At 38.7% G+C, this 27,622-nt stretch overlaps 1 protein-coding gene and 1 pseudogene across 2 annotated transcripts; both read right to left on the minus strand.

The window, feature by feature from the left end:
• Positions 1-26,463, minus strand: TRIM4 (tripartite motif containing 4). Of its 2 annotated transcripts, XM_039844162.1 has the most exons (6): positions 25,735-26,459; positions 14,070-14,165; positions 13,146-13,376; positions 7,776-7,798; positions 7,416-7,513; positions 1-1,951 (listed from the first exon to the last, which is right to left on the minus strand). In XM_039844162.1, the coding sequence occupies exons 1-6, from the start codon at positions 26,395-26,397 to the stop codon at positions 1,365-1,367; spliced, it is 1,698 nt and encodes a 565-aa protein (XP_039700096.1). In that variant the 5' UTR covers positions 26,398-26,459; the 3' UTR covers positions 1-1,364. The 2 variants fall into 2 exon arrangements, with proteins under 2 accessions (XP_039700096.1, XP_039700097.1); XM_039844163.1 differs by lacking the exon at positions 13,146-13,376 and having other exon boundaries at positions 25,735-26,463.
• On the minus strand, positions 11,047-11,162 carry LOC120587884 (uncharacterized; annotated as a pseudogene).
• Positions 26,464-27,622: the final 1,159 nt, after the last annotated feature.

A 27,622-nucleotide genomic window follows, 5' to 3' on the forward strand; every position in this document is an offset into this window, starting at 1 on the left:
TAATGGTGGAATCACTGGTGACTTTAATTTTCTTTACATTTTTCATATATTCCAAGTTTTCTACAATAAGTACACAACTTTAAACGAGAGAAACGATCATTATTTAAAAAATAACTATCCAGTAACTTTCACAATCCTCAGAGTGTGTACAATCTAGGACAGAAAGGTAAAGTGAGAAAAACACAAATACCAGATAAAAATACATGAGAAAATAAGAAACAAAGATGATGCTGAACCACAATCTGCATTCAATAAACGCTTACAAGTAAATGTAGAGAAGGAAAGCATGTAGGCTTTCATCTCAGACAGATCTGGATTAATCCCAACACTTCCACTGCCAGCTAAGCAACACTGAGTGAGTTATTCTAAAAGTTTGTTTTCTCATTTGAAAAAATAGGATTTTAATTTCCATCTCACTGAGCTTTTAGAAGAGTCATAGGAGAACATTATGTAAAAAGACCAGCACAGTGTAAATACTTGGTTTTTTGACATTTTCAATATGACATTAATAAATTTGCATATACAATATATGAATTTGAGAAATGGATAGCATAACAAACGCTTGAGGCTGAGACACGGTCAGATGAAGAGAAGTAACAGCATGGGCAAAGTACGGGAACACTGCCTCAATTTTCTGATCCAGAAAACCAAGGGATATCAGTACTTACTGGAAAGAGCAATTACATGACTGAGTAGAAAGGGATTCTATAAATCTGTCGAGTTTCAGAAAAAATGAAATAAGCCAAAACTGTGAGCTATCCATGCTATGTGCCTAGAGTACCAGTTAGGATACTTCGGACTGCAAGTAACCAAAATGCAACTGAAACTGCCTTTTATAATAATGGAGCAATAATCTCAATATAACAAGGTTGAGACTTTGGAAATTCCAAGTTTGACAATGCCAACAAAGATCATGTTTCTTCTTCCTTCTCACTGTTACTGACTCTCCTCAGTTCCAATACAGCTGCTAACATCAGAAGAGGGGATGTGTCTTCACAAACATTGTTTTAGCAGCTACAGAAACTTTCCCCAGAAAGTTTCCTCACCTTGGAAAATTTCCCATCCTATCTCACTGGCCAGAATTACCTCACATGGGACTGCTCCTCCTGAAGTACATGGTGGGTGCACACCAGAAGAGGAGAGAGGTGGAATAAGTGGCTACTAGAAAGGCAACCAACAGTGTCTGCCATATCTGTCTATGCACAGGACATACAGGGAGCTGAACAAAACATGAATTAAAAATGAATGGACAGAACTGCTGTACTATCAAGGATCAATATCCATGAAGTGAAAGAAGAGGGCCAAGGGATGGATGTCCCCAGACTGAGATACAGGGAGGTATTCTTGGTCAGGGAAAGAACAGCTCATTTCCCACCAGTCACTGGTGGGATGACTAAAGATGCTAATGGGCTCAACCAAAAAAATGGCCGGAGACGTGAGACTAAAGGACAAGAAAAAGTGTGCAGGTGCACTCCATCCACAGCACTGTAGAATGAGATATCCCCAGCCCCATGATCTAGGAAAACTCCCACCCGGTGAAGAGCTGGCTCTTGCCTGATAGAACTTACAGAAGAGCCTGTTAGGGGCCGATAGCCAGCAGAACTCCAACAAATAGCCCAGATGCCCTCATTGGGGCATATTTCTGAACTACTAGCAATCCCCATGATGTCTTCTTGACACACCCCCACCGCAATCTCCAGGCTATCTCGGCTCTCAACTTCCCAGTAATGTTTCCCTGAAGTGAAAACGTTTTTTCCTAAAACACAGGGTAAGTGCTGAAATTTCTCCAAAACATGAGTGTTCTGCTGAGGATTCTTCCATCCAGTAAAGTAGTTCCACGCTGTAGAAAATAACGGCCAAGAACTGGCTGATGCTCCATTTTTCACGTACCTCCCTTCCTGGGAGAAGATAAGTTTGGGATGAGCTGTGTCTATAGCTGGACTGACAACCACTGCAAAGAAAATGAGAGCTAAGATAAATAATGCAACGGCTTACCACCAACCCTCCTCCAGAAATGCCCATCTTTTCCAACTTCAGTTCCATCCTTCACCTCCTAACCAGTACTATCAGAGATGAGACTCCTCACTGCCTCTCTACTGATGCTCACTCAGTGGGCCTAGTGGCTATGTTATGACCTGTAGCAACCTGAAATCCTCATTTCCTTTCTGCTCTAAAAGACTAATACCTAGAAAATGGGGAGCTCATTATTTCATGGCCCTAAGTCACAATCAGCACAAAATTTGGAGAAACATTAACAAATTCTGACTTGTTGAATCAGAACTAGCCCAAGGGTGGTTCTTCATACAGGTACACGACGTCATCATTAACAAGGTTTCTCTTCACTGGTTCCAGGTGTTCTCTGGGCATCTCCACAAGCCCCCAACAGATAACTCAAAATGGAACTCATTATCCTAAGTCCCCTTCCACCATCTTTGTACTGATCCCCCCTCAAACGCAGACATCATTGTCCTCTTTATTCTTTAAGGTATAGAGCATTAACTCTCCCTAAACATTCACACTCTGAAATCTTGAGGTTACTTGACTCTTTTCTCCCTCTGACCTTTGATAACTAATTAGCCACCAAGTTCTATCAACTCTACCCCTGAATTATCAGGTTCTTTTCCTCCTCTCCACTCCCGTTGCCACTGTCTTCACTTGGACCTTCAGAATCTCTCACTTTAACTCTGTCTGTAACATCTTCCTTGGTCTCCCTGCCTCCAAATTCTCTTTCCTCTCAGAATGTCCACGTCTCTCTAGTTTGTCTTGTTTTTCAATCAGGAATGGATATTAGGTTTTGACAATGTTTTTTACGCATCAACTGAGGTGATCATAGTTTTCTTTTTGGTTCGCTAATGTGGTGAATGACAATTACTTTTCAAATGTTAAACCAACCCTGCTTTTCTTGGATAAATCCCATTTGATTGTGATGTATTAACCTTTTAATGTTAGATTCAATATGTTAAAATTCTCTTTAGAACTATTCTATGTTCATGGGGAACATTAATCTACACCAATAGGAAGTTCTTTACTCTTGTAATGTCTTTGACTTTGGTATCATGGTAATGTAGGCCTCATAGAATAAATTAGGAAATATTCTTTCCTCTTCAATTTTTTTGTAAGAATTCATATAGAATAGATACTTATTTCTTAAATATTTGGTGAGTTCACCAGTAAAACCATTTAGGAAGGTTTTTAACTACAACACCAATCTTTAAAAGAAATGAGGTTATTCCGGTTATCTATTTTTTCTTGAGTAAATTTTGGTCATTTGTATCTTGTAAGGACTTTGTCCATTTCACCTATGCTGTTGAATTTATCAGCATAAAGTTGCTCATAATATTCCCTTATTATCCTACCATCATCTGTAGAATATGTAGTGATGTCGCCTCTCTTTCTTGATGTTAGTAATGAAGAAGGGCCCGGTTGAGACCTCCGCAGTAAAGGCCTTAGAGTCTCCAGCTTCACGTTCCCTTGTCCTATAGTTTAACAATAGACTGCCCCCAGCAGCTTGACTCAGAGGTTGGAACATTCCCTGCCATAAAAAGTTGCCCTGAAACTTATGATTAATGCCATTATGCTTCCTGACCACAGTCCTTCTGATTTAGCATTCTTTCCAGACTATTCTCATCTTTGTTCTGGGTCGCTAAAGCCACCAGAAGACCACGTTGCCAGAGGAACAACTCTGTGAAGCATAACAGATTCCCCCCAGAACCATCTTGTAGTCCCTAGAATAATGTCTTGATTTTCCCTTAAGTACCCTAAGCTGGACTGAGAAGGCAAGGCAGTTTTTAAGGTGTTAACCTGCTGCCTTCTCAGGTCACCAGTACTCTGACGATAAACGCTTATTCTAAATGTCCCAACTCCTGCATCAGTCTATTGGCTGAGTGGCACAGGCAGCACAAGCCCCAGACTCAGTTGCCCTCTGGTCTCAGTAATGTGTGTCTTTTTTTTTCTAGTCATTCTGGTTAAAGGTATATCAACAAAATCAATAACCTGAAAAAAAGGCCTTTTGGTTTCATTATTTTTTCTGTTTTCCTGTATTGTATTGCAGTGATTTCTATGTCCATTATTTTGTTTACTCTGGGCTTTATTTGTTCCTTTTTCCAGTGTCTTAAGGTAGAAACTGATCACTGATGTGAGAACTTTCTTCTTTCTTAATATAGGGTAGTGCTATAAATTTTTCCATAAGTACTGCTTTAGCTGCATCCCACCATTTCTGATGTGTTGTGTTTTCCTTATCATTCAATTCGAGGTACTTTCTATTTCCCTTTTGATTTCTCCTTTAATTCGTGGGTTATTGAGAAGTGTATTATTTAGCTGCCTAACATTTGGGGGATCATCCAAGGATATTTTATTACTAATAGCTAACTTAAATGCATTATGGTCAGAAAACATACTTTGTATAACTTGAATCCTTCTGAATTTAATGAGATTTGTTTTATGGGCTACCTTGGTTTATCTAGTAAAACATTCCACATACATTTAAAAAGAATGTGTATTCTTCTGTTGTTGGGTGTTCTACAGTGAGGTCAAGTTGGCTGCTAGTGTTCTCCAAGCCTACTAATATATCCTTGCTGTTTTCTGCCTACTTATTCTAAAAATTGAAAAAGTACTGAAAACTCCAGCTATAATTGTAGATTTGTCTTTTTCTCCTTGCAGCTCTATTAGTTTTGCTTAATGTATTTTAAAGCTATTGTTAGATATACAAATGTTTAGAACTGTTATGTCCTCCTGATGAATTGACCCCACTTATCAGAAAATGACCTTCTTTATCTCTGGTAATATTTGCTCTGAAATCTACTTTGATATGAAAATAGCCACTCCAGATTTCTTTTGACGAATGTTAGCATGGTATATCTTTTTCCATTGTTTTACTTTTAACATACATGAATCTTTATATTTAATGTGTTTCTTGCCACATATATAGCTGAGACTTGTTTTATCCAATCCAATTAATCTCCATCTTTTGATTAGGATATTCAGACCATTTACGTTTAATATGATTATTAATATAATTTGGTTTGTATCTATCATCGTTACATGTTTTCTATTCTTTTCCTTTTTCTGCCTTCTTTTTGATTAATCAAACATTTTTTATGATTCCACTTTATCTCTTTTGTTGGCTTATTAGCTATAACTGTTTTATTTTAGTGGTTGCTGTGAGGCTTATAGTATACATCTTAAACTAAGTCTACCTTTCAAGTGATGTTACACCATTTCACATATAAGAACTATATAGTATACTTCCATCTCTCCCCTCCCAACATTCATGCTATTGTTCTTGTATATTTTACTTGTAAATGTTACAAACTCCATGGTGTTGTCTATTTAAACATTCATTAGTCAGGGTTCCCAGGAGAAACAGAAAAAAACAGACTATGAATGTATACATAGAGAAAGAGAATATAAGGAATTGGCTCACATGATTATCACTGGTTTTGGTGTAGTTTTCATATTTCTTGGGCTTAAGGTTTATTGGGTTTATCCAATCTGTGTACTTATAGTTTTCAACAAATTGTGAAAATTTTGGCCATTATTTCTTCAAATATTTTTTGTCTCATCTCATCCTACTCCTCTCCTTCAGGGACCCCAATTAGCATATATAAGGCTATATGAAGTTGTCCCACAGCTCACTAAGGCACTTTTCATTTTTTGTTTTTGTTTCCTCTGTGCATTTCCTTTTGCAGTTTCCAGTGCTTCATTTTCAATTTCACTAATGTCTAATCACCACCTATTAATTCCAACCAGTATTCTTCATCTCTGTCACTGTAGTTTTCATCTCTAGAAATTTGATCTGGGATTTTTTATATATCTTCCTTATCTCTTTATGCCTATTATGGAACAGTTATAAAAATATTATTGTCCTATGCTTATTGTAACATCCTGATCAATCCTGGGTCAGTTTAGATTGATTATTCTCGTTATGGGTCACATTTTCCTATCTTTTTGCATGCCTGGTAATCGCTGATTGGATGCCAGGCATTGTGAATTTACGTGGTTGGGTACACACTTATTTTTTAAAATCCCAATCGATCTTCTTGAGCTTGTGCTGGGATGCAGTTACTTGGAAATAATTTGATCATTTGGGGGTCTTGCTTTCATGATTTGTAAGTTAGGTCCAAAGCAGTGTTCAGCAAAGGGCTAATTACTGCTCACTAATGAGGCAAGATTTACTCTATCCAGTGCCCCATGAATTAAGAGTTTTCCAGTCTGGCTTGTAGGTACAAGCACTGTTCCCAGCCCTGTATGAGCACCACAAACTGTTCCTTCTAATCATTTTAGAAATCTGCTTCCTCAACCTTGGGTAGTTTACAAGCATGTGCTGATTGGTACTCTGCTGAAAATTCAGAGGGTGCCTCTGCAGATCATCAGAGCTCTCTCTATATATACAGTCTTCTCCTTTCCAATACTGTCCAATACTCTGCAAATTGTCACTTTTTTGTTCTCCCTGGACTCTCAATTCCATTCTTCAACCCATGGAGTCTACCTGGCTCCACCTCTGCTAATCCTTCCTGAGATGGCCTGAAAACTCTCTCAAGAATATAGGCCGAAACAATCATAGGGCTCACCTCATCTGTTTCACAATTCTCAGGGATCATTGTCCTTCACTGCCTAATGCCCAGCATTCTGAAAACTTTTCTTTCTAGTATTGTTTTGTTTTGTCTGTTTTGTTTTGTTTTTAACTAACTGAATTTCAGGCAAAGAGTAAATCCAGTCCCTGTTACTTCATTTTAGCTGGAAGAGAACATTCACAACATGGTTCTTAATCAGGGATGTGTATGTGAGAACTGTCTGCATAGCTTTTACAACATGTACGTGCATTGGTACTTCTCTGAAGATTCAATAAGTTTATCTTCAGTTTTTCCTACACTCATCTTCTCAACCTCAGTTCTAACTTTTCCCCACAATGCACCTTATGGTTTAGTCACACTGGATACCCTCTGCTCCATTTTCTCCACACCTTAGCTCATGCTGTTGCCTCTGCTTAGAAGAGTACACCCTCTTTTTCCACTTGGCAAACTCCCACTCATCCCTAAATCCCAGAACAACTGTCATCTCTGCCATGAAAACTTCCCTACTTCACCTCAAATAGAGCTCTCCCTCTGTACGTCTGTAATATTTTATTCATACCACTGATAAACACTGAATCCCACTTTACAGTAACTGATATGTCTATCCAATTTGTTTATGAATTCTTAGAAGGAATAGATCTTTTTCTTTTTGAATTACTAGTACCTTATAACACACAGTGTGTGTTAAATAAAATTTTTTTTAATGAAACATATATCTATTCCTAAGTCGTTACCACTTTTCCTGACACTCCTGTTATCTACATGCTCTGTTTCCTCTTTCCTTTCCAGATTTCTTATTTAAAAGACTTCTAGGGAGCTCCAACTCCTAGAAATTCTGCTCACCTTGGAATAGCTTCAGCATTTCCTTCATCAACGGTATACGGCACACGGTATTCACCTTTAGAACTTCAAGGGTATAGTCCATATTCTGGTCCTCACTCCTAAAAAAAGTACAGAAGGCCGTTCTTCTTAGGAGATAACTAGGGCAGCCAAGACCCCTAACTCTCATGTGAAGTTTCCAAGCCCAGAGTTCAGACCATTTCTCTCCCATTCCTCCTTGAAAAAATGAAGAGAATTCCTCCTCCACAGACCTCTCAAGGGGTGGCTGGATTGCTCAATGGAGCCCAGGCCTTGTTTCCCCACTGCTCAAGCTGTATCTTTACTATTCCACTCAGGCCCCCATAAGAAAGTAGGAGCTCATACCTGGTCAACAGATCTTTTGGATCCTATGAAGAGAAGAAAGAAATAAATTATGTACTTTCCTCTTGAGATCTAGTACTCAACTTGTGGGCAGGTATTTTTCTCTCAGTTGCTTTTGTTAATGTGACATATGATCTCATGCTGCCAAAGCCAACGATTGACACAACGTCATCTTTTTTCTCATGTGACCCCTCTGTACTATTTGACAATGTCCATCAATCCCTTTCTTGAAACCCCATTCTTTCTCCTAAATTTAGCACTATGACATTAACTCTCTCATGGCTTTTCGCCTACTTTTCCATCTATTCTCTATCAATCACAGAAAATAACAAATGTTGGTGAAGATGTGCTGGGAATTTAAAATGGTTCAGCCACTTTGAATAACAGTTTAGCAGGTTTTTTGTTTTGTTTTGTTTTGTTTTTGGTGACATTGGTTAATGAAATCCATTAAGTTTCAGGTGTACAATTTAACAGTAAGGCATATATATATTGTATTGTGTATTCACCGCCCATAGTTAGATTTCTTTCTGTCACCACATATTTGACCCCTTTTACCCCATCAACCTCCTCCTATACCCTCTACCCTCTGGTTAGCACTAGTCCATTGTCCATGTCCATGAGTCTGTTTGTTTGTCCTGTTCATTTGTTGCTTTTAGGTTTATACCCCATATATAAGTGATTTCATGTAATTTTCAACTTTTTCTGTCTGGCTTATTTCACTTAGCATGATTATCTTGAGGTCCACCCATGCTGTTGCAAATGGCAGTATTTCATCTCTTATGTATATATGTACCACAGCTTCTTTAGCCAATCATCTATCATAGGACACTTTTGTTGCTTCCATGTCCTGGCCACCATGAGTAATGCTGCTATGAACATCGATGTGCAAATATCTTTTCAGATATGAGTTTACAAGTCTTTGGGGTAAATACCCAGTAGAGGGATTGCTGGATCATATGGTAGATCAATTCTTAGTTTTTTGAGGAACCTCCATACTGTTTTCCACAGTGGCTGTACCAATTTGCAATCCCACGAGCAGTGTATGAGGGTTCTTTTTTCTCCGCATCCTCTCCAACATTTGTTATTACTTGTCCTGCTGATTATAGCTATTCTAACAGGTGTAAGATGGTATCTCATTGTGGTTTTCATTTCTTAAAAAGTTAAATATAAATAGACCATACAGCCCAGCAATTCTGCTTCTACTATCTACCAAGAGAAATGAAAACATGTTGACACAAAGAATGGCAGGCAAATGTTCAGAGGAGCACCATTCATAATAGCCAAAAGGTAGAAACCACCCAAATGGCTATCAACTGGAGAAAAGATAAAGAAAATGTGGTGTATTCTACAATGTATACCATTCAAGAATTTAAAAAATGAATGCAAATACAAAACTAACATAACCTCAGAAACATTATACCAAATGAAAGAACCCTATACAGAAGCCCACAGACTTTATGATTCTGGTTACGTGATATATTCAAAAAAGCAAAATTTACAGAGGCAGAAAGTAGGTTGTTTGAGGCTGGGGTTAGGAACAGGATTAACTATAAACAAGCACAAAGAGATCTTATGGAAATGCTCTAAAACTGGATTGTGGTAAGGACTGCATAACTCAGTAAAAATATAAAAATCGCTCAATTGTACACTTAAAATGGATGAATTATATAATATTATTATACTTCAAAAAAGCTTTTTTTTTTTTTAAAGAATATATCCAAATGGTTAATTACCATTTGAAAAAGTACTCAATCTCATTAGTTATCAAAGAAATGCCATCTACCTTTCGGGAGGAAAGAAGAGGTGCTGATTGAAGGTATGAGGTAACATTATACATCATTTAGGATGGTTAAAATGAAATAACTGACAATTCTAAGTATTGATGAGGATATACAGTAACTGGATCTCCCACATATTGCTCACAATAGTGTAAATTGGTACAACCAGTGTGATCAGGAATTGCTTTCATTGGTACATAACTGACAGCGACGTATACATGTGTGCACTAAAAAGAAACATGCTTGTAACTGCTTTTTTTAACAGTAATAACTAGAAACAACCCAAATTTTGCTAACAGTAAAATGAATAATATGTTTTGGTATGTTGCTACAATGGAATACTGTTGGCTCTCCACTGGGTTCTCCTTCTATGGATTCAACCAATTGCAGGTAGAAAAGATGTTTTTTAATGTTACGTTGTTGCTAATTGTAGTTAGGCCTACCATAATTGCATCTATACTGAACATGTACAGACATTTTTTCCTGTCATTATTCCCTAAAAATACAAAATAACAACTATTTACGTTGCATTTTATGTATGTATTATATATATGTATATGTAATCTAGAAATAATTTAAAGTATACAGTATTGGATGTGGCTCCATAGTGTAGTGGTTAGCACATCTGCTTTACACTCAGAAGGCCCTGGGTTCAGGGCCCAGGTGGAGCCACAGACCATACCCCGGGTACGCCAGGTGCCTGGCCTCGGGTGCACGCAGCGAGCATGTGGGAGCAGACGCCCCACCTTCAGAGATCCAGTTCTTAAGGGGAAATGGCAACATCCATAGGCCAGGGGTGGAAGTGGGAGGTGGCAGGGGTGATTAAAAGGGGAGTGTACAGTAGGATATGTATAAGTTATACGCAAATCCTACGCATTTTAATAAGGGACCTGAATATCCATGGATTTTGGTATCCATGGGGAATCCTGGAACTAATCTCCCACAGACACCAAGGCACAGCTATACTATACAGCAGAGTTTTCAACCTTAGCACTACTAACTTTTTGGGCTGAAAAAGTTTGCTGGGAGCAGGAGCAATGGCGTGTCCTGTGTATGATAGGATGTTTACCAGCATCCACAGCTTCTAAACACTAGATGCTAGTAGTAACCACCCCTGAGTTGTGATGATCAAAAATGTCTCCAAACAGTGCTCATTGGGGAACAAAATCACTGGTTGAGAATTACTGCTATGCAGTGATGAAAACAAACATCTGTTGCTACCTACAACATGAATTAATCTCACAAACATAATGTTGAGCAAAATAAGCCAGACATACAGATTCTTATTCAAAAATAAGCAAAATAAAAGTGTGAGAAGTCTCAACAGGGACTATTTTGAGGAGGGAAGGGACATTGAAGAGGGTTTCTGGGATGCTATTTGTGTTCTATTTCTTTCTTTCTCTCTGTCTGTCTCTCTGTCTCTCTGTCTCTCTCTGTCTCTGTCTCTCTGTCTCTCTCTGTCTCCTCCCTCCCTCCCTTCCTTTGTGTGTCCAACATGCCTACAGCACCTGATCTTCCTAGGTGGTCTCCCATCCAAGTACGAACCAGGCCCGACCCTGCTTAGCTATGGAGATCAGACATCGGGCTTGTTCAGGGTGGCATGGCCATAGACCATGGACTATGGCTCCAGTGGGGCACGAACCCAGGACCTTCTGTGTGTAAAGCAGACGTGCTAACTGCTACACTATGGAACCATGTCCAGTGTGTTCTATTTCTTGACTTTTGTGGTGGTTACATGAGTGGGTCACTTGGTAGCAATCTGTCAAGCTTATGATTTACATATTTTCTCCATGGATGTTATACTTAAAATGTTTTTAAACATGTTTATTTAGTTAAAGCAATACTTTAAGCTATATTTTCTTTATTTAGTTAAAGCAATACTTTAACTAAATAAACATGTTTTTAAATATGTTTATTTAGTTAAAGTACTGCTTTAACTAAATAAAGAAAATATAGCTTAAATATATTTATCAGCAAACAAAAAAAAAGAATATAAATAAGCTAAGCATACCAACTCAAGAGACTGAAGAAAGAGCTACAAAGCAAACCCAAAAACCCAAAAGGAAGAAAATAATAATGATAAGAGTAGATAGTAATCATTTCACTGTAGCTTGACAGATTAATACCAAGCAACAAAATATGGTGAATGGACACATGGATTAAATGTATATACAGTTACAAGAGTGGCTCTTAAAAACATAGTGCCCAAGGAAAAAAACAAGAAAGAGAATGCAACAAGAACTCTCACTGCATAACTTAAAAATACATAAACCCAAGCAATACTGTATATTTTGCAAATAAAAAGATTAAAGCACAATGAACGTTTTTATTTTCAATGTTTCTAAGAAGAATGGAAAGGAGTTATAGACTAAAAGTGAAGGAATAAATGAAAAACATGGATGGATAGATGAATGGATGTATAGATGAATGAATGAATGAATTAGTAAAATATGTCCTCTTAGGCTCTGAGATTCTATGATCCAGTTCTATCTTTAATCATTTGCCTAACCTCACACTTATGTTGGATGATATGTTTTTTTGTAAGCACTTTGCTGGCTCCTGTGTACCTTTGAGGTTTCAGACTCTGACTAGACATTAAACCTATATTTATAAAAGTGTTTAAATGTGTTATTTCAAGGATTCTGCTAGAGTATATGACTGGATATGTAATGGGAACTTCACTGTTCAAGCAAGTGGTAAAAGTTCTAGACAATTCTTGGAAATCATTACATCTAGATACCACATAACTCCCAGCTAACAATTTCTGGTTGAAAATACTGGTCAGTGGGTGATGTTTCCATCTTCCTTAAGAGTAGAATAGAATGTTGTCTCCTGCTGATGAGAAAATAGTAATAGTAGATTGAAGGTATTCTTGAGAACACCCTTCAATGGTTCATTTTTAGTCACAAGAGATGGAGAAAAGAGACATTCTGAGGGCTTTAAGACCAAAGGTAAATTATTTCAGTGAGAGGAAAAAAAGAGGCAGTCACAAAAGTTAGACTGCACCCAAAAACTGAAAGAAGCTATAAGGGCACTTTACCTACAGAGGATATAAAGGTAAAAATTAACTTATGATAATAAACTGGTCTAAAGTCCCAAATTTAAGGGCTAATGAGTTAGAATTATAATCTTTTAAAAGTTGCTAGGTATAAAAATTATTTACATGAACATACTAATCAAAATCTGGGGCTAAGAACAAAATTATATCAAGCCATGATTGTAATGATTAAAATTTAGTGAGAAAGATAAATTTCTCCTAAAAACTGTTGATACAATTATCTACTTTGTGATTTTGTTTTGTTTTACTGTTTTAACAAAAAATTATGAATGTATAAATAAGACAAATAGAAAAGTCTTAGATGTGCTTCACATCCTAGATAAACTTTGAGACCAAGTGAATCATACCTACATTTTACATTAATTTCTTTTGAATAGTAAATCTTTGGCTCTTTAATTGTATGACAGTAGTAATGCAATTATCGACAGAGAAAATATTTCTTCTTTTAAACCCACTCACTAGGAAAGACATTCAGCTCTAAAGACAAGAGATAGTTCAGTTAGTGATGTTTAGTAACCCCTCCCCTGCCTGTCTCACCTGAAGCAACTCCAGGATGGAGCTCTGGTTCTTCTCCTTGACTTCTAAGATGAGCTCCTTCAAGGAAGTGATTATCTGATTGAGCCTTAATGTATTCTCATCCCATTTCTTCTTTGTCTCTTCTTCTTCTTCTCTCAGTCTCTCAAGAAACAGTTGCTCTTCTTCAGCCAGAAAGTGGTGCAGCTTTGCAAACTCTGCACTTAATCTCAATTGCTGAATCTTCATCTTGTTCTATAGCCACATGAGATTTTCTCAGTCCTTGTTCTGCCTGGTCCTTCCTCCTAAACTCCTTGCACATGACTCCCCAACAGTCCATGGTCCTTCCCTCCTAATCACCTCCTCTAGAAAAGCTCCTGCCCTCTATTTATACTTACTTGATATCTTTATACTGGTCTTTATAGCATTAATTCGTCTTTGTAACATCTGAGTCTCTACTACTGGTAGCAATGCCTTCTTTGTGTACTTTTTAAACTAAAATGCACTTTCATATTTATTATTTAATTTACCCCTCAGAACACCTACTGTTTAGTTTTGTTAAATCTTTAGATATACATGAGTGTACACATATCATGCCTCCCAACTAGAACAGGATCTCTGAAAGCAAAGTCCATTTACTTTCACAATGCCATGAACCCAAACCAACTCCAACCTGGGGCATACACTTAAGAAAATGTGGGAAAGAGAGAGGCACTACCATATCTACCTTAAAGTAGAGGTAGATATGGAGATGAAGTGTATGGAACTCACATCACCCAAAGCCACAGGTCAGTAGGGACAGATATGTACTTCCTGTTCTATCACCTTATCTGCAAGGGGTCTGACAACCGATGACATCATACAAATTCTTCTCAGTGAAACCCCATAAGGAGTCTCAGACTAAAAGAACCTCAAGTCTAAGAAATGCCCAACCACTTCTGCTGTTACCTTCCACTCTGTTGCATTCTTCTTTTCCATGTCCTGTAAATGCATGGCATTCTTCATCTTGGCTGTCAGACTGCACTGAGTCGCAAGAAGTTTATCCTGCCAGCAGAAACATATATCAGAGAAAAATCATCCCTCTAAGGATCCTCCTTGTTCAAGAGCTAAAAGTCACCTAATCCAAACAGAAAACGATATTGAGAAAATGATGAAGACAGTCATAGGTTGTCTTCAGAAGAATATTCTGATCTGAAATTGTTCTAACACTATATACACTTTGCCTATTAAGGTGGCAAAAACTAAAAATTGTTAGAGGACTAATAAATGCCTAGTATCAGCAAGGGAAAAAGCCTCTGGCACCGTAATAGTAGAAAAATAAAAAGCTGCTATCTTTTCGAAGGGCACTGGCAAGACTTAACAAAATTTAAAATGTGTATGATCTTACTTCTAATAATCTATGCAACAAAGCACTAGCAAAAATAATATGTAGAGGAGTATTAACTGCTGCATTATTCATTATCAATGAGAAATTATTAAATAAATTATGGTATATTGATACTCTACATAAATTTCAAGTAGCTATATATTGGCATGTTATATTAAGATAAAACTAAGCTGTAAAACAATAGCATTGTATAATTGTTTTGAAAAGAATGTGTGTTTGTGTGTTTGTGTGTGTGTGTGTGTGTGCGCGCGTGCGCGTGCATGTATGGGTGAACAGAAAGAATACGTGGAATGATATATACCTAAGTATTATTAACACTGGTTATTTCTGGGGAATAAGAATGGCTTAAAAGTTAGGAGAGGGAAAACTAGAAATTTAATACATTTCTGTTTCGTTTTAAGTCTACAAGAGGCATATACCATTTTCTGTAATTTAAAAACCTGAATAAGCTATTAAAAATAAAATGAGTCAATCAGCATTAACAAAGTGGGCTGTAGAGGGGCAGCACCTAATAGCACAATGTGAGACATGACCTTAGCAACAGAAGGCAGGCTAGAGACACACACAAGAGGAAAGCCAGTAGGAACTGATGACCAAATGCCTGCAGGAAGGAGTCCAGATTTAGCCCCTGGGTTCTGGCTTAAGTAAACAGACTATAGGTTATTTACCAAATTAGAAAATATAGGAAGATGAACAATATGTAAATAAAAGGAAGGAAAATAAATTTGACTTGAACAAATTGAGTTTGAGATATCTGTGGGGCATCCAAGTGGATAGAGTTAGCAGTTAAGAGTCAAGAAAGATATCTGAGTTGCAGAAGCAGATTTAGGGGTTAAAGCACAGGTAGCAGCTGAAGCCATGAGTGTGAGTAAAATCACCCAGTAAGATTCTACACAGTAAAAGGAGGATCAAGGCTAGAAATGGGAACAACTACAAGGGGTACGCAGAGGATGAAAGTCCTACAAAGAAGCTGAATGGCTGGTGAAAAACTATGGGAAAATGGTTTCTCATACACCAAAGAAAGAGAAGATTTAAATTAAAAACTGGTTAAAACTATCAAATGCTGAAGAATGGCCTAGGGTGACTTTCTGTGAGTCCAGATGTACATCAAAATAAAAAGTTTAAAAGACAAAAAAAAGAAATGAATAGAACTAGGAAATAAGCAGCACAATTAATTTTTTAACTCTTCCCTAGAATAATAAAACTAATAGGTATTACTTTTCTTTCAATCATTTATAAATGACAGTGCTTAAAGTCAGATAATTTAAAAGACTGACAATACCAAAGTTGGCAAGATGTGGAGCAACCAGAACTCTCATACAATGTTGGTAGGTCTGTGAAATGATACAACCACTTTAGAAAAAGGTCTGAGTAAAACTAAACATACATTAATCCAACAGAAACACAAGGACAAGGAAGCAATGGAAACACTGAGCTACCAGAAAGAAAAAGATAAAATGGCTGTAAGAAGACCTCATATTTCAATAATCACCCTAAATGTAAATGGACTGAACTCACCAATAAAAAGGCACAGAGTTGCAGAATGGATCAAAAAACAAAACCCAACCATATGCTGCCTCCAGGAGACACATCTCAGCTCCAAAGACAAATATAGACTCAAAGTGAAAAGGTGGAAAATGACATTTCAAGCAAATGGCATTCAGAGAAAAGCGGGAGTAGCGGTACTAATATCAGATGAAATAGTCTTCGAAATAAAAAAAAAAAGTAAAGAAAGATATTGAGAGACACTTCATAATGATAAAGGGAATCATGCACCAAGAAGACATAACACTTATTAATATCTATGCTCCCAATCAGGGAGCCCCGAAATATGTAAAGCAATTACTAACAGAACTAGAGGTAGAAAGAGACCAAAGCGCCTCACTGTTGGAAATGGACAGGTCATCCAAACAGAAAATCAATAAGGAAATAACATCCTTAGAAGACACATTAGACCAACTGGACATAACTGACATTCACAGAGCCTTCCATCCCAAAACAGCTGCTCATACATTCTTCTCTAGTGCACATGGAACATTCTCAAGAATCGACCACATACTGGGACACAGAGATAGCCTCAACAAATATAGGAGGGTTGATATCATACCAACCATATTCTCTAATCATAATGCTTTGAAACTAGAGATCAACTGCAAAATGAAAGAGGAAAGAACCACAAATATATGGAGATTAAACAACATGCTACTGAAGAATAACTGGGTCAGGGAAGAAATAAAAAGAGAGATCAAGAGATACATAGAAACAAATGATAATGATAGTACAACATATCAAAACTATGGAACATGGCAAAAGCGGTCATAAGAGGAAAGTTCATATCATTACAGGCCTATCTCCAAAAATAAACAACCTAACGCCTCATCTTAAAAAACTAGAAAATGAAGAACGAATGAAGCCTAAAGTCAGCAGAAGGAAAGAAATAATCAAAATTAGAGCAAAAATAAATGAAATTGAAAACAATATATAAATAAATAAATGCAACGAAGAGCTTGTTCGTGAAAAGGTGAATAAAACTGACAAATCCCTGGCTAGACTCACTAAAGAAAAAAGAGAAAGGACACAAATAAACAAAATCAGGGATGAAAGAGGGGAAATTACAACTGACATCGCAGAAATACAAAGGATCATATAAGAATACGATGAAAAAAGTATATAACGCCAAATTTAATAACCTAGAAGAAATGAACTAGTACTTAGAAAAGTACAACCTTCCTAGACTGAATCAAAAAGAACTGGAAAATCTAACAGACCAATCGGCAGTATGGAAATTGAAACAATCATCAAAAACCTATCAAAAAGTAAAAGTCCAGGACCAGATGGCTTCACCAGTGAATTCTACCAAACATTCAAAGAAGATTTAATACCTACTTTCCTCAAACTCTTCCAAAAAATCGAAGAGGAGGCAATACTTCCCAACGCATTTTATGAGGCCAATATCGCCCTGATACCAAACCTGGTAAAGATAACACAAAAAAGGTCAACTACAGACCAATATCTTTCATGAACACAGATGCAAAAATCCCAGATAAGATACTAGTGAACTGAATACAGCAACATATTAAAAAGAGTATACACCATGATCAAGTGGGCTTCATCCCAGAGGCACAGGGATGGTTCAACACATGCAAATCGATTAATGTGATACACCACATAAACAAATTTAAAAATAAAAATCATATGATCCTATCAATAGATGCAAAAAAGCCTTTGACAAGATATAGCATCCATTCATGATCAAATCACTTCACAAAATTAGTATAGAAGGAAAGTACCTTAACATAATAAAGGCCTTATATGACAAACCCTCAGCCAACATTATACTTAATGGTGAAAAACTAAAAACCTTCTCTCTAAGATCAGGAACAAGGCAAGGCCGTCCACTATCGCCACTGTTATTCAATATAACATTGGAGGTCCTAGCGAGTGCCATGAGGCAAGAGAAAAATATAAAAGGCATCCAAATAGGAAACAAAGAAGTCAAACTGTTACTATTTGTGGATGACATGATTCTCTATATAGAAAACTCTAAAGACTCCACAAGAACTCTACTAGAAACAATAAGCAAATACAGTAAAGTGTCTGGATACACAATCAATGTTCAAATATCCATAGCATTCTTATACTCTAATAATGAAGCATCAGAAAAAGAAGTGGAAAAAATAATTCCTTTTGCAAATGCAACAAAAAAAATAAAATACCTAGGGATAAATTTAACAAAACATGTGAAGGACCTATATAATGAAAACTATAAGACCCTATTAAAAGAAATCGAAGAAGATACAAAGAAATAGAAAGATATTCCGTGTTCCTGTATTGGAAGAATCAACATAGTTAAAATGACCTTATGACCTAAAGCTTTATACAGATTTAATGCAATCCTCATCAAAATCCCATCAGCATTTTTTAAAGAAATAGAACAAAAAATCATCAGATCTGTATGGAAATACGAAAGACTCTGAATTGCCAAAGTCATCCTGAGAAAAAAGAACGAGGCTGGAGGCATCACTCTGCCCAACTTCAAATTACACTACAAAGTGACAGTAATCAAAACAGTATGGTATAGGCAGCAAAATAGACACACGGACCAGTGGAACAGAATCAAGAGCCCAGAAGTAAACCCATATTTATATGGGTAAATAATTTTTGACAAAACAAGCCAAAAACATACAGTGGAGAAAGGAAAGCCTCTTCAATAAATGGTGCTGGGAAAACTGGAAAGCCACCGGCAAAAGAATGAAACTAGACTGCTGTCTATCACCACACACCAAAACTAACTCAAAATGGATTAAGGACCTGAATTTATGACCTGAAAAATAAGGTGCATAGAAGAAAACATAGGAACTAAACTCAAGGACCTTGGACTTAAAGAGAGGATTTTATGAATTTGACCTCAAAAGCAAGGGAAGTAAAAGCAAAAATAAATGAATGGGACTACATTAAACTAAAAAGCTTCTGCTCAGAATAAGAAATCATCAACAAGGTAAAGAGACAACCATCCGAATGGAAAAATATATTTGCAAGCAATGCCTCCAATAAGGGCCTAATGTCCAAAATATACAAAGAACTCATACGACTCAATAACAACAGAAAAACAAACGATCCATTCAAAAAAATGGGCAAAAGATCTGAATAGACACTTCTCCCTAGAGGACATACAAACGACCAACAAATATTTGAAAAGATGCTCAACATCGCAACCTATTAGGGAAAATCAAATCAAAACCACAATGAGATACTACCTCACTCCTGTTTGAATAGCTATAATCAACAGGACAAGTAATAACAAATGTTGGAGAGGATGCAGAGAAAAAGGAACCCTCATACGCTGCTCGTGGGATTGCAAATTGGTACAGCCAATATGGAAAACAGTATGGAGGTTCTTCAAAAAACTAAGAATTGATCTACCATATGATCCAGCAATCCCTGTACTGGGTATTTACCCCAAAGATTTGAAAACCCATATCCGAAAAGATATTTGCACACTAATGTTCATAGCAACATTATTCACGGTGGCCAGGACATGGAAGCAACCGAAGTGTCCTACAATAGATGACTGGATAAAGAAGCTGTGGTATATATACACAATGAAATATTAGCCAGCCAAAAGAAGAGATGAAATACTGTCATTTGAGACAACATGGGTAGACATCAAGATAATCATGCTAAGTGAAATAAGCCAGACAGAAAAAGCTGAAAATCACATGATATCACTTACATTTGGGATATACACCTAAAAGCAACAAATGAACAGTACAAACAAACAGAGACTCATGGACATGGACAATGGACTAGTGGTTACCAGAGGATAGGGTGTAAAGGGGGTCAAATATGTGGTGACAGAAATCTAACTATGGAGGTGAACACACAGTGTAAATATATATATGCCTTACAGTTAAAGCGTCCAGCTGAAACATTGGATTTCGTTAACCAATGTCACCATTAAAAAGTTAATTAATTTAAAAAAAATACATGAATCCTAATGCCCAGCCTTTCTACTCCTAGACCCAAGAAAAATTAAGATATGTGTCTACAAAAAGACTTTTATGAGATATTCATAGCAGCTTTATTTTAAGAGCCAAAAACTGGAAACAGCCCAGGCATCCATTATTAGGAAGATGTGCAGTATGGTCACATAATGAAATACTATTTGGCCATAAAAAGTAACACACTATTGATGGATGAATTTCAAAACCAATATACTGAGCAAAAGGGCCCATAGAAAAGAGTACATTTCTATAAAGTCCTGGAATAGACGAAACTAATCTGTGGTGGAAAAAAAATCAGCACCGTGGTTGTACTGGGTGAGGGAAGAAAGAAGAGAATAACTGGGAAGGGGCATGAGGAGCTTTCTGGGGTATGTTCTTTATCTTGAAAAGGGCTTGGAGTACCCAAATGTTTGTCAAAGCTCAAGAAATGTACACTTAAAATGTGTCTATTTAATTGTATTTAATGTTACTGCAAAAAAATACCACAAACAAATGTTAAGTCTAGTTAATGATAAGCATGCTAAAGTATAGGCAGAAGTGTACTGTCTGTATTAATTTTAAAATGCTTCAAAAGGAAATAAGAATTGATGCATGCGGAGAAGATATAGACAGATGGATAGACAGGTGATAAACAAATAGAATAAAATATTAATGGAAGAATCTAGACATGGGTATACTGGTATTATCAAATTCTTCCAACTTTGATGTATGCTTGGAAATTGCATTGTAAAATCTTGGGGGAAATAAAATTAGGTTATAATGGGATTTTTATATCACAAAATCACCTGTGCTATTTTCTTTCCAACAGAATGTTTTCCAACATTATAAAAGCTATTTCTTACCCCCAGTTGTTAACTTAAATAGGTACACTATCCTGCTACTCAGTAAGCTATCTCAAATAATTTTGTTCCTTCGTTCAATTATATAACTACCACTTTTTGGTCACTGTCAAATTTGTGTATATGTGAGGCTTGTAATGAGATGAACAGCTCCTTTGAATGTGACTAAGATTTTTAAAGTTTTCATTTGTGCTTAATAATGAAAAAGATTAAATAATCTTTCAAACAGAATTTTTCAATTCTTTAAAAGCCTTTAACAAGTCCAGTATGCATGAATTATCCTGTATGGTTGGTTCTATAATCTAAAACTCTACTTAAGTTGTGCTGAATCCTGCCACAGTTGGGATATAAAAAGGGTCCCTGTGTTAAATTTGGGAACCCTTTGGAGAGATTAGAAAACTCCCCTACAATAACAGAAACTGCCAGGAGGTGACAAGAGGACAACACCTAGCATTTCAAAGCTTGCTAGTTTTTAAAAATCACTTTCTCTTCATTTAACATCAGAAAATTATATGTATATAAAAACATAAGTATAATAAAGTACATACACTTATGGAATAAAGACATTTGCTGAATTGTGGTCATGTAGTTCAAACAACATTAAACTTCAAATCAGATATGAGTTTCAGTCTAGATTTTCACAAACTAGTTATGCATCTATGAGAAAGCCAGCCTCACACATTTCCTTACCTATAAGATGAAAACAACTGGATTAGATGGTCTCTTAAATACAATCCCAGCTCTTAGATTCTATGAATTTCAGTCATTGTAATCTCTGCATTCAATCCAAGCAGGTAGATCTACCTCTAAAATAGACATCAAATCAGCCTACTTACTGTCCCCACTGCTACCCTCTAGTTCAAGCCTCCATCATCTCTTGTCTGGCCAACTATTAACTCCATGACTAGTTTCCCTGCTTCCAATCTTGTCCTTCTCTCATCTGATATCCACAAAGCAGCCAGAATAATCTTTCCAAAAACCAATCAAATTATGTCACTAACCTGCTTAAGATCCTTCACTAGCTTTCCTCAAAACCAAAAAAATTCAAACATCTTATTATAGCCAGATATAACCCCACCTTTTGCCTACATCTCCCAACTCATCTCATTCTACTTTAGCCCTCGTTCATGATGCTCCAAGCGCACAGACCTTTTTTCAGTTCCAAAAATATGTCCAGTTCTTCCCAGCCTCAGGGTCTTTGTATTTGCTGTCCACTGCCTGGAATGCTCTTCCCACAGTTCCTCAGATGGCTGGCTCCTTTCTCAACCATCAAGTCTCAACTGAAATGTCATCTCCTCAAAGAGCGCTACCCTGTTCACCTTATTAAAGCCCCAGTTACTGGTCTGGCATGGCACAATATTTCTTTCACAGAATATCACAATCTGTGATTATTTCATTTATTTGTCTATCTATTGTCTCCCTCTCAACCCCAACCCAACTGGACTGTGTGCTCCACGGAAACAGTCTTTTTATCTGTCTTGTTCACCATCATAACCCTAGTGCTATGTCTGATACTGTAGTACAGTGTCTGACACAAAACAGATGTTCGAAATATTTATTAAATAAATTAACAACAATGGAGGGATTAGCTCCTAGAGTCAGCAGACTAAATATTGGCATGAGTATAAGAAGAGCTGTGCTTGGAAGCCTTTTCCGCACGAACAATCTGCTCCCTGAAGTTTATGAAGCTATTTCTCTTTCTTTCTCCCCCACCACTGATGATTCTCTTAAAAACAACTTATGTTCTAAAAAACTTTTTGAGATATCCCTCTGTGAAAATATTAAGATATAAGATCATGGTTCTTTATCCTGTTTGTACATTAGAATAACCTAGAAGAGCTTTTAAACACTGCCGATGCCAAAGACCCCACCAAGTGAATCAAAATGCCTGAGGGGTGGGGAGGGCACTGTCTTGAGTATTTCTTAAAAGAGCTCCCAGGTCATCCTAATGTATATCCTGAGCCACTGGTGTGGCCCAAGAGAGAAAAAGAAGTGGGGTAGGAATTCATCAAAGCTGGTTTTCTGGATGCAGTGCTCAGGAGTTCAGATCCTGAGAGAAAGCTTCTGGCACACTGTTTGCAGGGCTCAGATGTGAATGAAGAATGGGGATGTTTTCCTCGGACATAGGGAACTCCCAAGTTTTAAGAAACAGTCCACCCATCTGAGTATGAACTGGGAATGGGATGCTTGAAAACAGAGTAGCTCCACCCAAGAGCAACTTAATCTTTTCTCTAACTAACTGGGGGGTACGGATGAAGTTGGAGATGGATAAATGGAGGAGATGGATAAATGGAGCAGTGACCAAGCAAAGGAGGGTACAGAGAAGGACAGACACGGGGGAATTCTGCCAAATGAAGTGACTCCTGAACACCAATCCAATCAACCTTGTAACATTCAGGCCATCCCAATGTTATTCTCACCTAGTCACCCCAAATTGTTGGACAGTTTAGTTAATCCTGAAATCCTACCTCTTCCAAGAAGTCTTCTCAGCTAGATTAGATATGACAGTGAAAAGTACAATGGACTAAGAGTTAGAGAACCTCAGTTTAAACTTTGGTACCTCCTAACTGTGACCTTGGGCAAGTAACCTCACATCTCTGTGTACCAGTTGCCTCATCTGCAAAATGGGGATAATAAAATCCATCTAATAGGGTTGCTCTAAGAATTAAAGAATTACTGTATAGAAAATGCTTAGAACTGTGGGTGGTATGTAAATAATAACTGATAGCTATTATTATCATTATTATTGAAGATTGAAGATTTAAGGGCTATGTTTCCCCTCATATGTATCCACTTACATTTGCTTCAGCCCTTACCCACAAGTGTATTTTCCCTTCCATTTCTCTAATGAGTCCTTTCAATCTCTTTTGTTGGCTATTAAGCACTAGTGTTTCCCAAATTTCCCTTTATCCACACCCCCCCCTTTTTTTTTAACCCTCTATGTGGTTTCCCTGGGGGACTCTCATCTGCTTACTTCTATGACTTCAAGGATAGCTAACAATTCTAAAATACTGTTTGAAGCCTCCAAAGCCCCCTACCTCCTGTCCCTCTTCCTTGGACTTCCTGTCACAATTACTTCACGCTTCACATGTTCCAAAATGAGCACTAGAAACCTGGGCTGCCGTCATAGACTCCTCTCTCCCTCACCTATCAAGTCCAATTAGACATTTAACTTCAGCTCATAATGGACCCATTCCCTCTTCTCTATATTCCCTGTCTTGCACTCATTCAGGCCCTTATTATCTCCTGCTCGAAATGGTGCAACTGCAGTCTAACTGATCTTCTCCATCTACACAGGTGCCAGAGGGAACTTTCTTAAACAAAAAACTGATGGTGTTATTCCCTGCCTTAAAATCCTGCAGTGACTCTCCACTACCTCAAAGAGAAAGTTGTGACCAAGATCCTTCATGACATGGCCGCTGACTCTTCAACCTCAACTCCCACCATCTTCTCTCCAGGGCTCTACACTACAGAAATATCAAGCAACCTCCAGTCTTCTTACATATCAGATGCTATTCCACGCTGCCAAACTGAATATGTTATTCCCTTGGCTTGACTATCCTCCCCCTACATTGTTGTACTCACCTTTCAAGAGTGAACTCATGTTTAACTTCTGTGTGAAGCCATTCCTCTCTCCTCACTGATGACTTCAACCTCAGACCTTCTGTGTACTGGGTACAAACCTGGATAACTCTCACACACTTAAATTACTGGGCTACATGCTTATGTATCCTACAAGACAAGACCCGTGTCTTTCATTTGTTTATGACCAATTCTAGAAGAATGCCTGGCATAAAGTAGCATCAATAAATGTTACTGCATGAAGGAATTAATGTATATGTCCTTGTCCAGCTTTGCATCTGTTTCCTGTTTGTAGTTAGCTGATAAAATTGTACAGCGTTTTATAGTTTACAAAACACTTTAACTTGTATCATTAAATTCATGCATTCAACCAGTACTTACTAGATACCAATTCTGTTGGAGACCACTGGAGTTATACCATCAGGAATGGAAGGGGGTAGGGTTACTCTGGAAAGGATGATCAAGGAAGGTCTTCAAGCTAAAAGTGAGTAAGATCTAGAGGATGGAAGGTGTGGGTAGAGAGAGAGAACAGCCTTGAAACCAAAGCAAGAAGGCCAGTGTGGCTAGAGCAGAGTAAGATAAACTGATTTATTCAACTGAAGCTTCTTAACAAAAGAGACAGGACAGATAATCTACAATTAAAACATTAAGTGATCTTCCCACTGATGAAGGAAGCTAGTAGCAAAACCTAGCCTCGTCATTCCAAGCCAGGCTTTTCCCAAATCATCAGTTGTCTATGACATCTATAGGATAGCCCTGCACTGTCCAATACAACATCCATTAGCCATTTGAGCACCTGAAATATGGACAGTCTGAATTGGTATGCGCTATAAATGAAGTACACACAGGTTTTAAAGACATACTATTAAAAAAAAAAGTAAACCATCTCATTGATAATTCTTCATAACTATTAATGTTAAACAATATTTTGGATAATTATGTTAAATATTATTAAAAATTAACATCACCTGTTCTTTTTACCACTAGAAAAATATTACATATGTAGTTTGCATTATTTCTATTGGACAGCACTGGTATACACCCTTTCAGGATGTCTGTCAAACTAAAAGTTCCCAGAGATAGTCCCTTGAAAATTCTCCACAGTGATGAACTTTACACCACCCTCTCCACTCCCAGTTTGAACTCCAGCTCTAAGGTCCATGTAGCATAACTTCTTTGAGTCTCAAGGGGTGCTCATGTTTCCAATGAGACTAGCAGCCACCTCGAGGGTCTTTTATGAAAGTTAAGTAAACGGTAAACATTCCTGGGCAACACCAGCAGCCCCCTAACGGCCAGCTCACCCGGTAGCTCTCGAAGGCCTCATCGATGGGCGCCAAAGTGTGGGCCTGGTGCTCCTGGGACTCCCTACACACCAAACACACGGGCCGCTGGTCGTCCTCGCAGAAGAGCCGCAGTGGCTCCCCGTGGCGACAGCACAGGCTGGAGGACACTGGGCCCTGGCGCCCCCGCCGCGTCTTCTCCACGAGCCGGGCCAAGGCCCAGTTGGGTCGCAGTGAGGCGGAAGACGACAGCTGCCGGCACTCGGGACAGGGGAACGAGCCACCGCCCAGTGCCCAATTCTGTTTTAGGCAGCCGCGGCAGAAGTTGTGACCGCACTCGATGGACACTGGGTCCTTGAAATAGTCCAGACAGATGGGGCAGGTCAACTCCTCCTGGAGATCTTCGGCTTCCATGACGTTTCTCTTCCCCAGAGCCCAAATCGGGTCTGACGCGAGGCGCGGGAGCGGCCTGCAGGCTGAGGGTGGGCCTGGGAGGCCCGCGGCCTTCGGACTCGCAGCGGCCGCCTCCTGCGGCAGGGGAGAGGGTAGGGCTGGGGTTTCGGTCCCGGTGCGTGCCCGCCGGGCAGCAGCCCTTCCCCGCGCCGGCGTGGCTGGGCCGCAGTGCGCGAGCACAGGAGCCGTAGGGTTTCCGCGCGCGCCACCCCGGGCCTGGCCGCGGGGCATGACAGGACCCGGGCTGCTCCTCGGGCCAACAACAGAGATGCGGAAACCGCCCCCGGAAGCCTAGAGAGGAAGCCAGGAACCCAGGGCTTTGGGAGGGTGCGGGAGGGCGGTGACTACGCCTGTGCAGCAGCCTCAGGCGGAGCTAAATAGGGAGGTGCTAATTTGGTTTGTCCTCAAGTTTGGGAGATGAGGTTAAGGTTGCTCTGGTAATTTAAGTGTTAGAGTCCTAGGAGAGCGGCACTCAGGAGAGCGTTCAGGGCGTGCCGGGGGACCGAGGGATCTGTGTAGCTGGGCCTGGAGGGAGCTAAAGAGGCGCCCGGCCAGTTAGGCTTGCTCTTTCTGATATTTTCGCTTTTTCGTTCAGCCTCATTCTCCAGGGAGAGGAATCTCAGCCTCCAACTCCAAGGTCTAGTTGAGTTCCTAGAAAAGCAAGATTTCCGATTGCCTCCACAAAGCCCACCAAATCTCCTGGTGTTCGGTGATGCGAGCAAGAAAGGAAGTGTTCAGCCCCGTGAGCTAGTGGGAAGCTATCGGATCGTCTTGCCACCCTGATCTCTCTTCTTCCCAAGCATAGGAAATAGACTCCAGTAGAAGAAGCCCATTCTCAGGATGGGCACACTCGCCCAGTGCAGATAGGGGTTCTAATGGTTAAATTAGGGGAAGGAATCTAGGGTTAGATGGTCTTCCCCAGTTTTGACTTCCCGCCAGTTTTAGGTAGTTCAACTCTCAGGAGGTCTCTGGTCTATGGGATGCTCTAAGCCAGCTCTGAGTGATCCTATGAGTGGCTGTCATCTAAGACGCTGAGAAGGAGCAGATCCTATAGCTGCTACTGCTGAAGCAGTTCTCTATCCTCCTGCCTGAGGAGGTCAAGACCAGGGTAGAGAGCAAGGCCTGGAAAGTGGAGCTGAAGCTGTAGCTCTTGTTAAGGACATTGTGAAAGACCTGATAGGAGTGGGAGAGTGGGTGAAAAGGAATTGAAGTTTTTTAAGTGGGAGTGATTAAGATTCAGAGCACAGATACATTGCCTGTTGGTACCCAGCTTGAAGTCAGCAGCCATTTTGCTATCCCAAGGAACATTCATTGAGGATTTCAACAAACAATATGTTTGCTTGTTTCAGGGAATTATCTGTTTCTCCTCAGTGGATTTATGATCTTGTGTTTCAGAGGTGCTTTAAAAAAAAATTCCCATGACTACTTATGAATGAAATTTTTAATTCTCGTGTCC

The sequence above is a fragment of the Pteropus medius genome, unplaced genomic scaffold (assembly GCF_902729225.1).
Source record: "Pteropus medius unplaced genomic scaffold, Ma_sr-lr_union100, whole genome shotgun sequence".
NCBI classification, from domain to species: Eukaryota; Metazoa; Chordata; class Mammalia; order Chiroptera; family Pteropodidae; genus Pteropus; species Pteropus medius.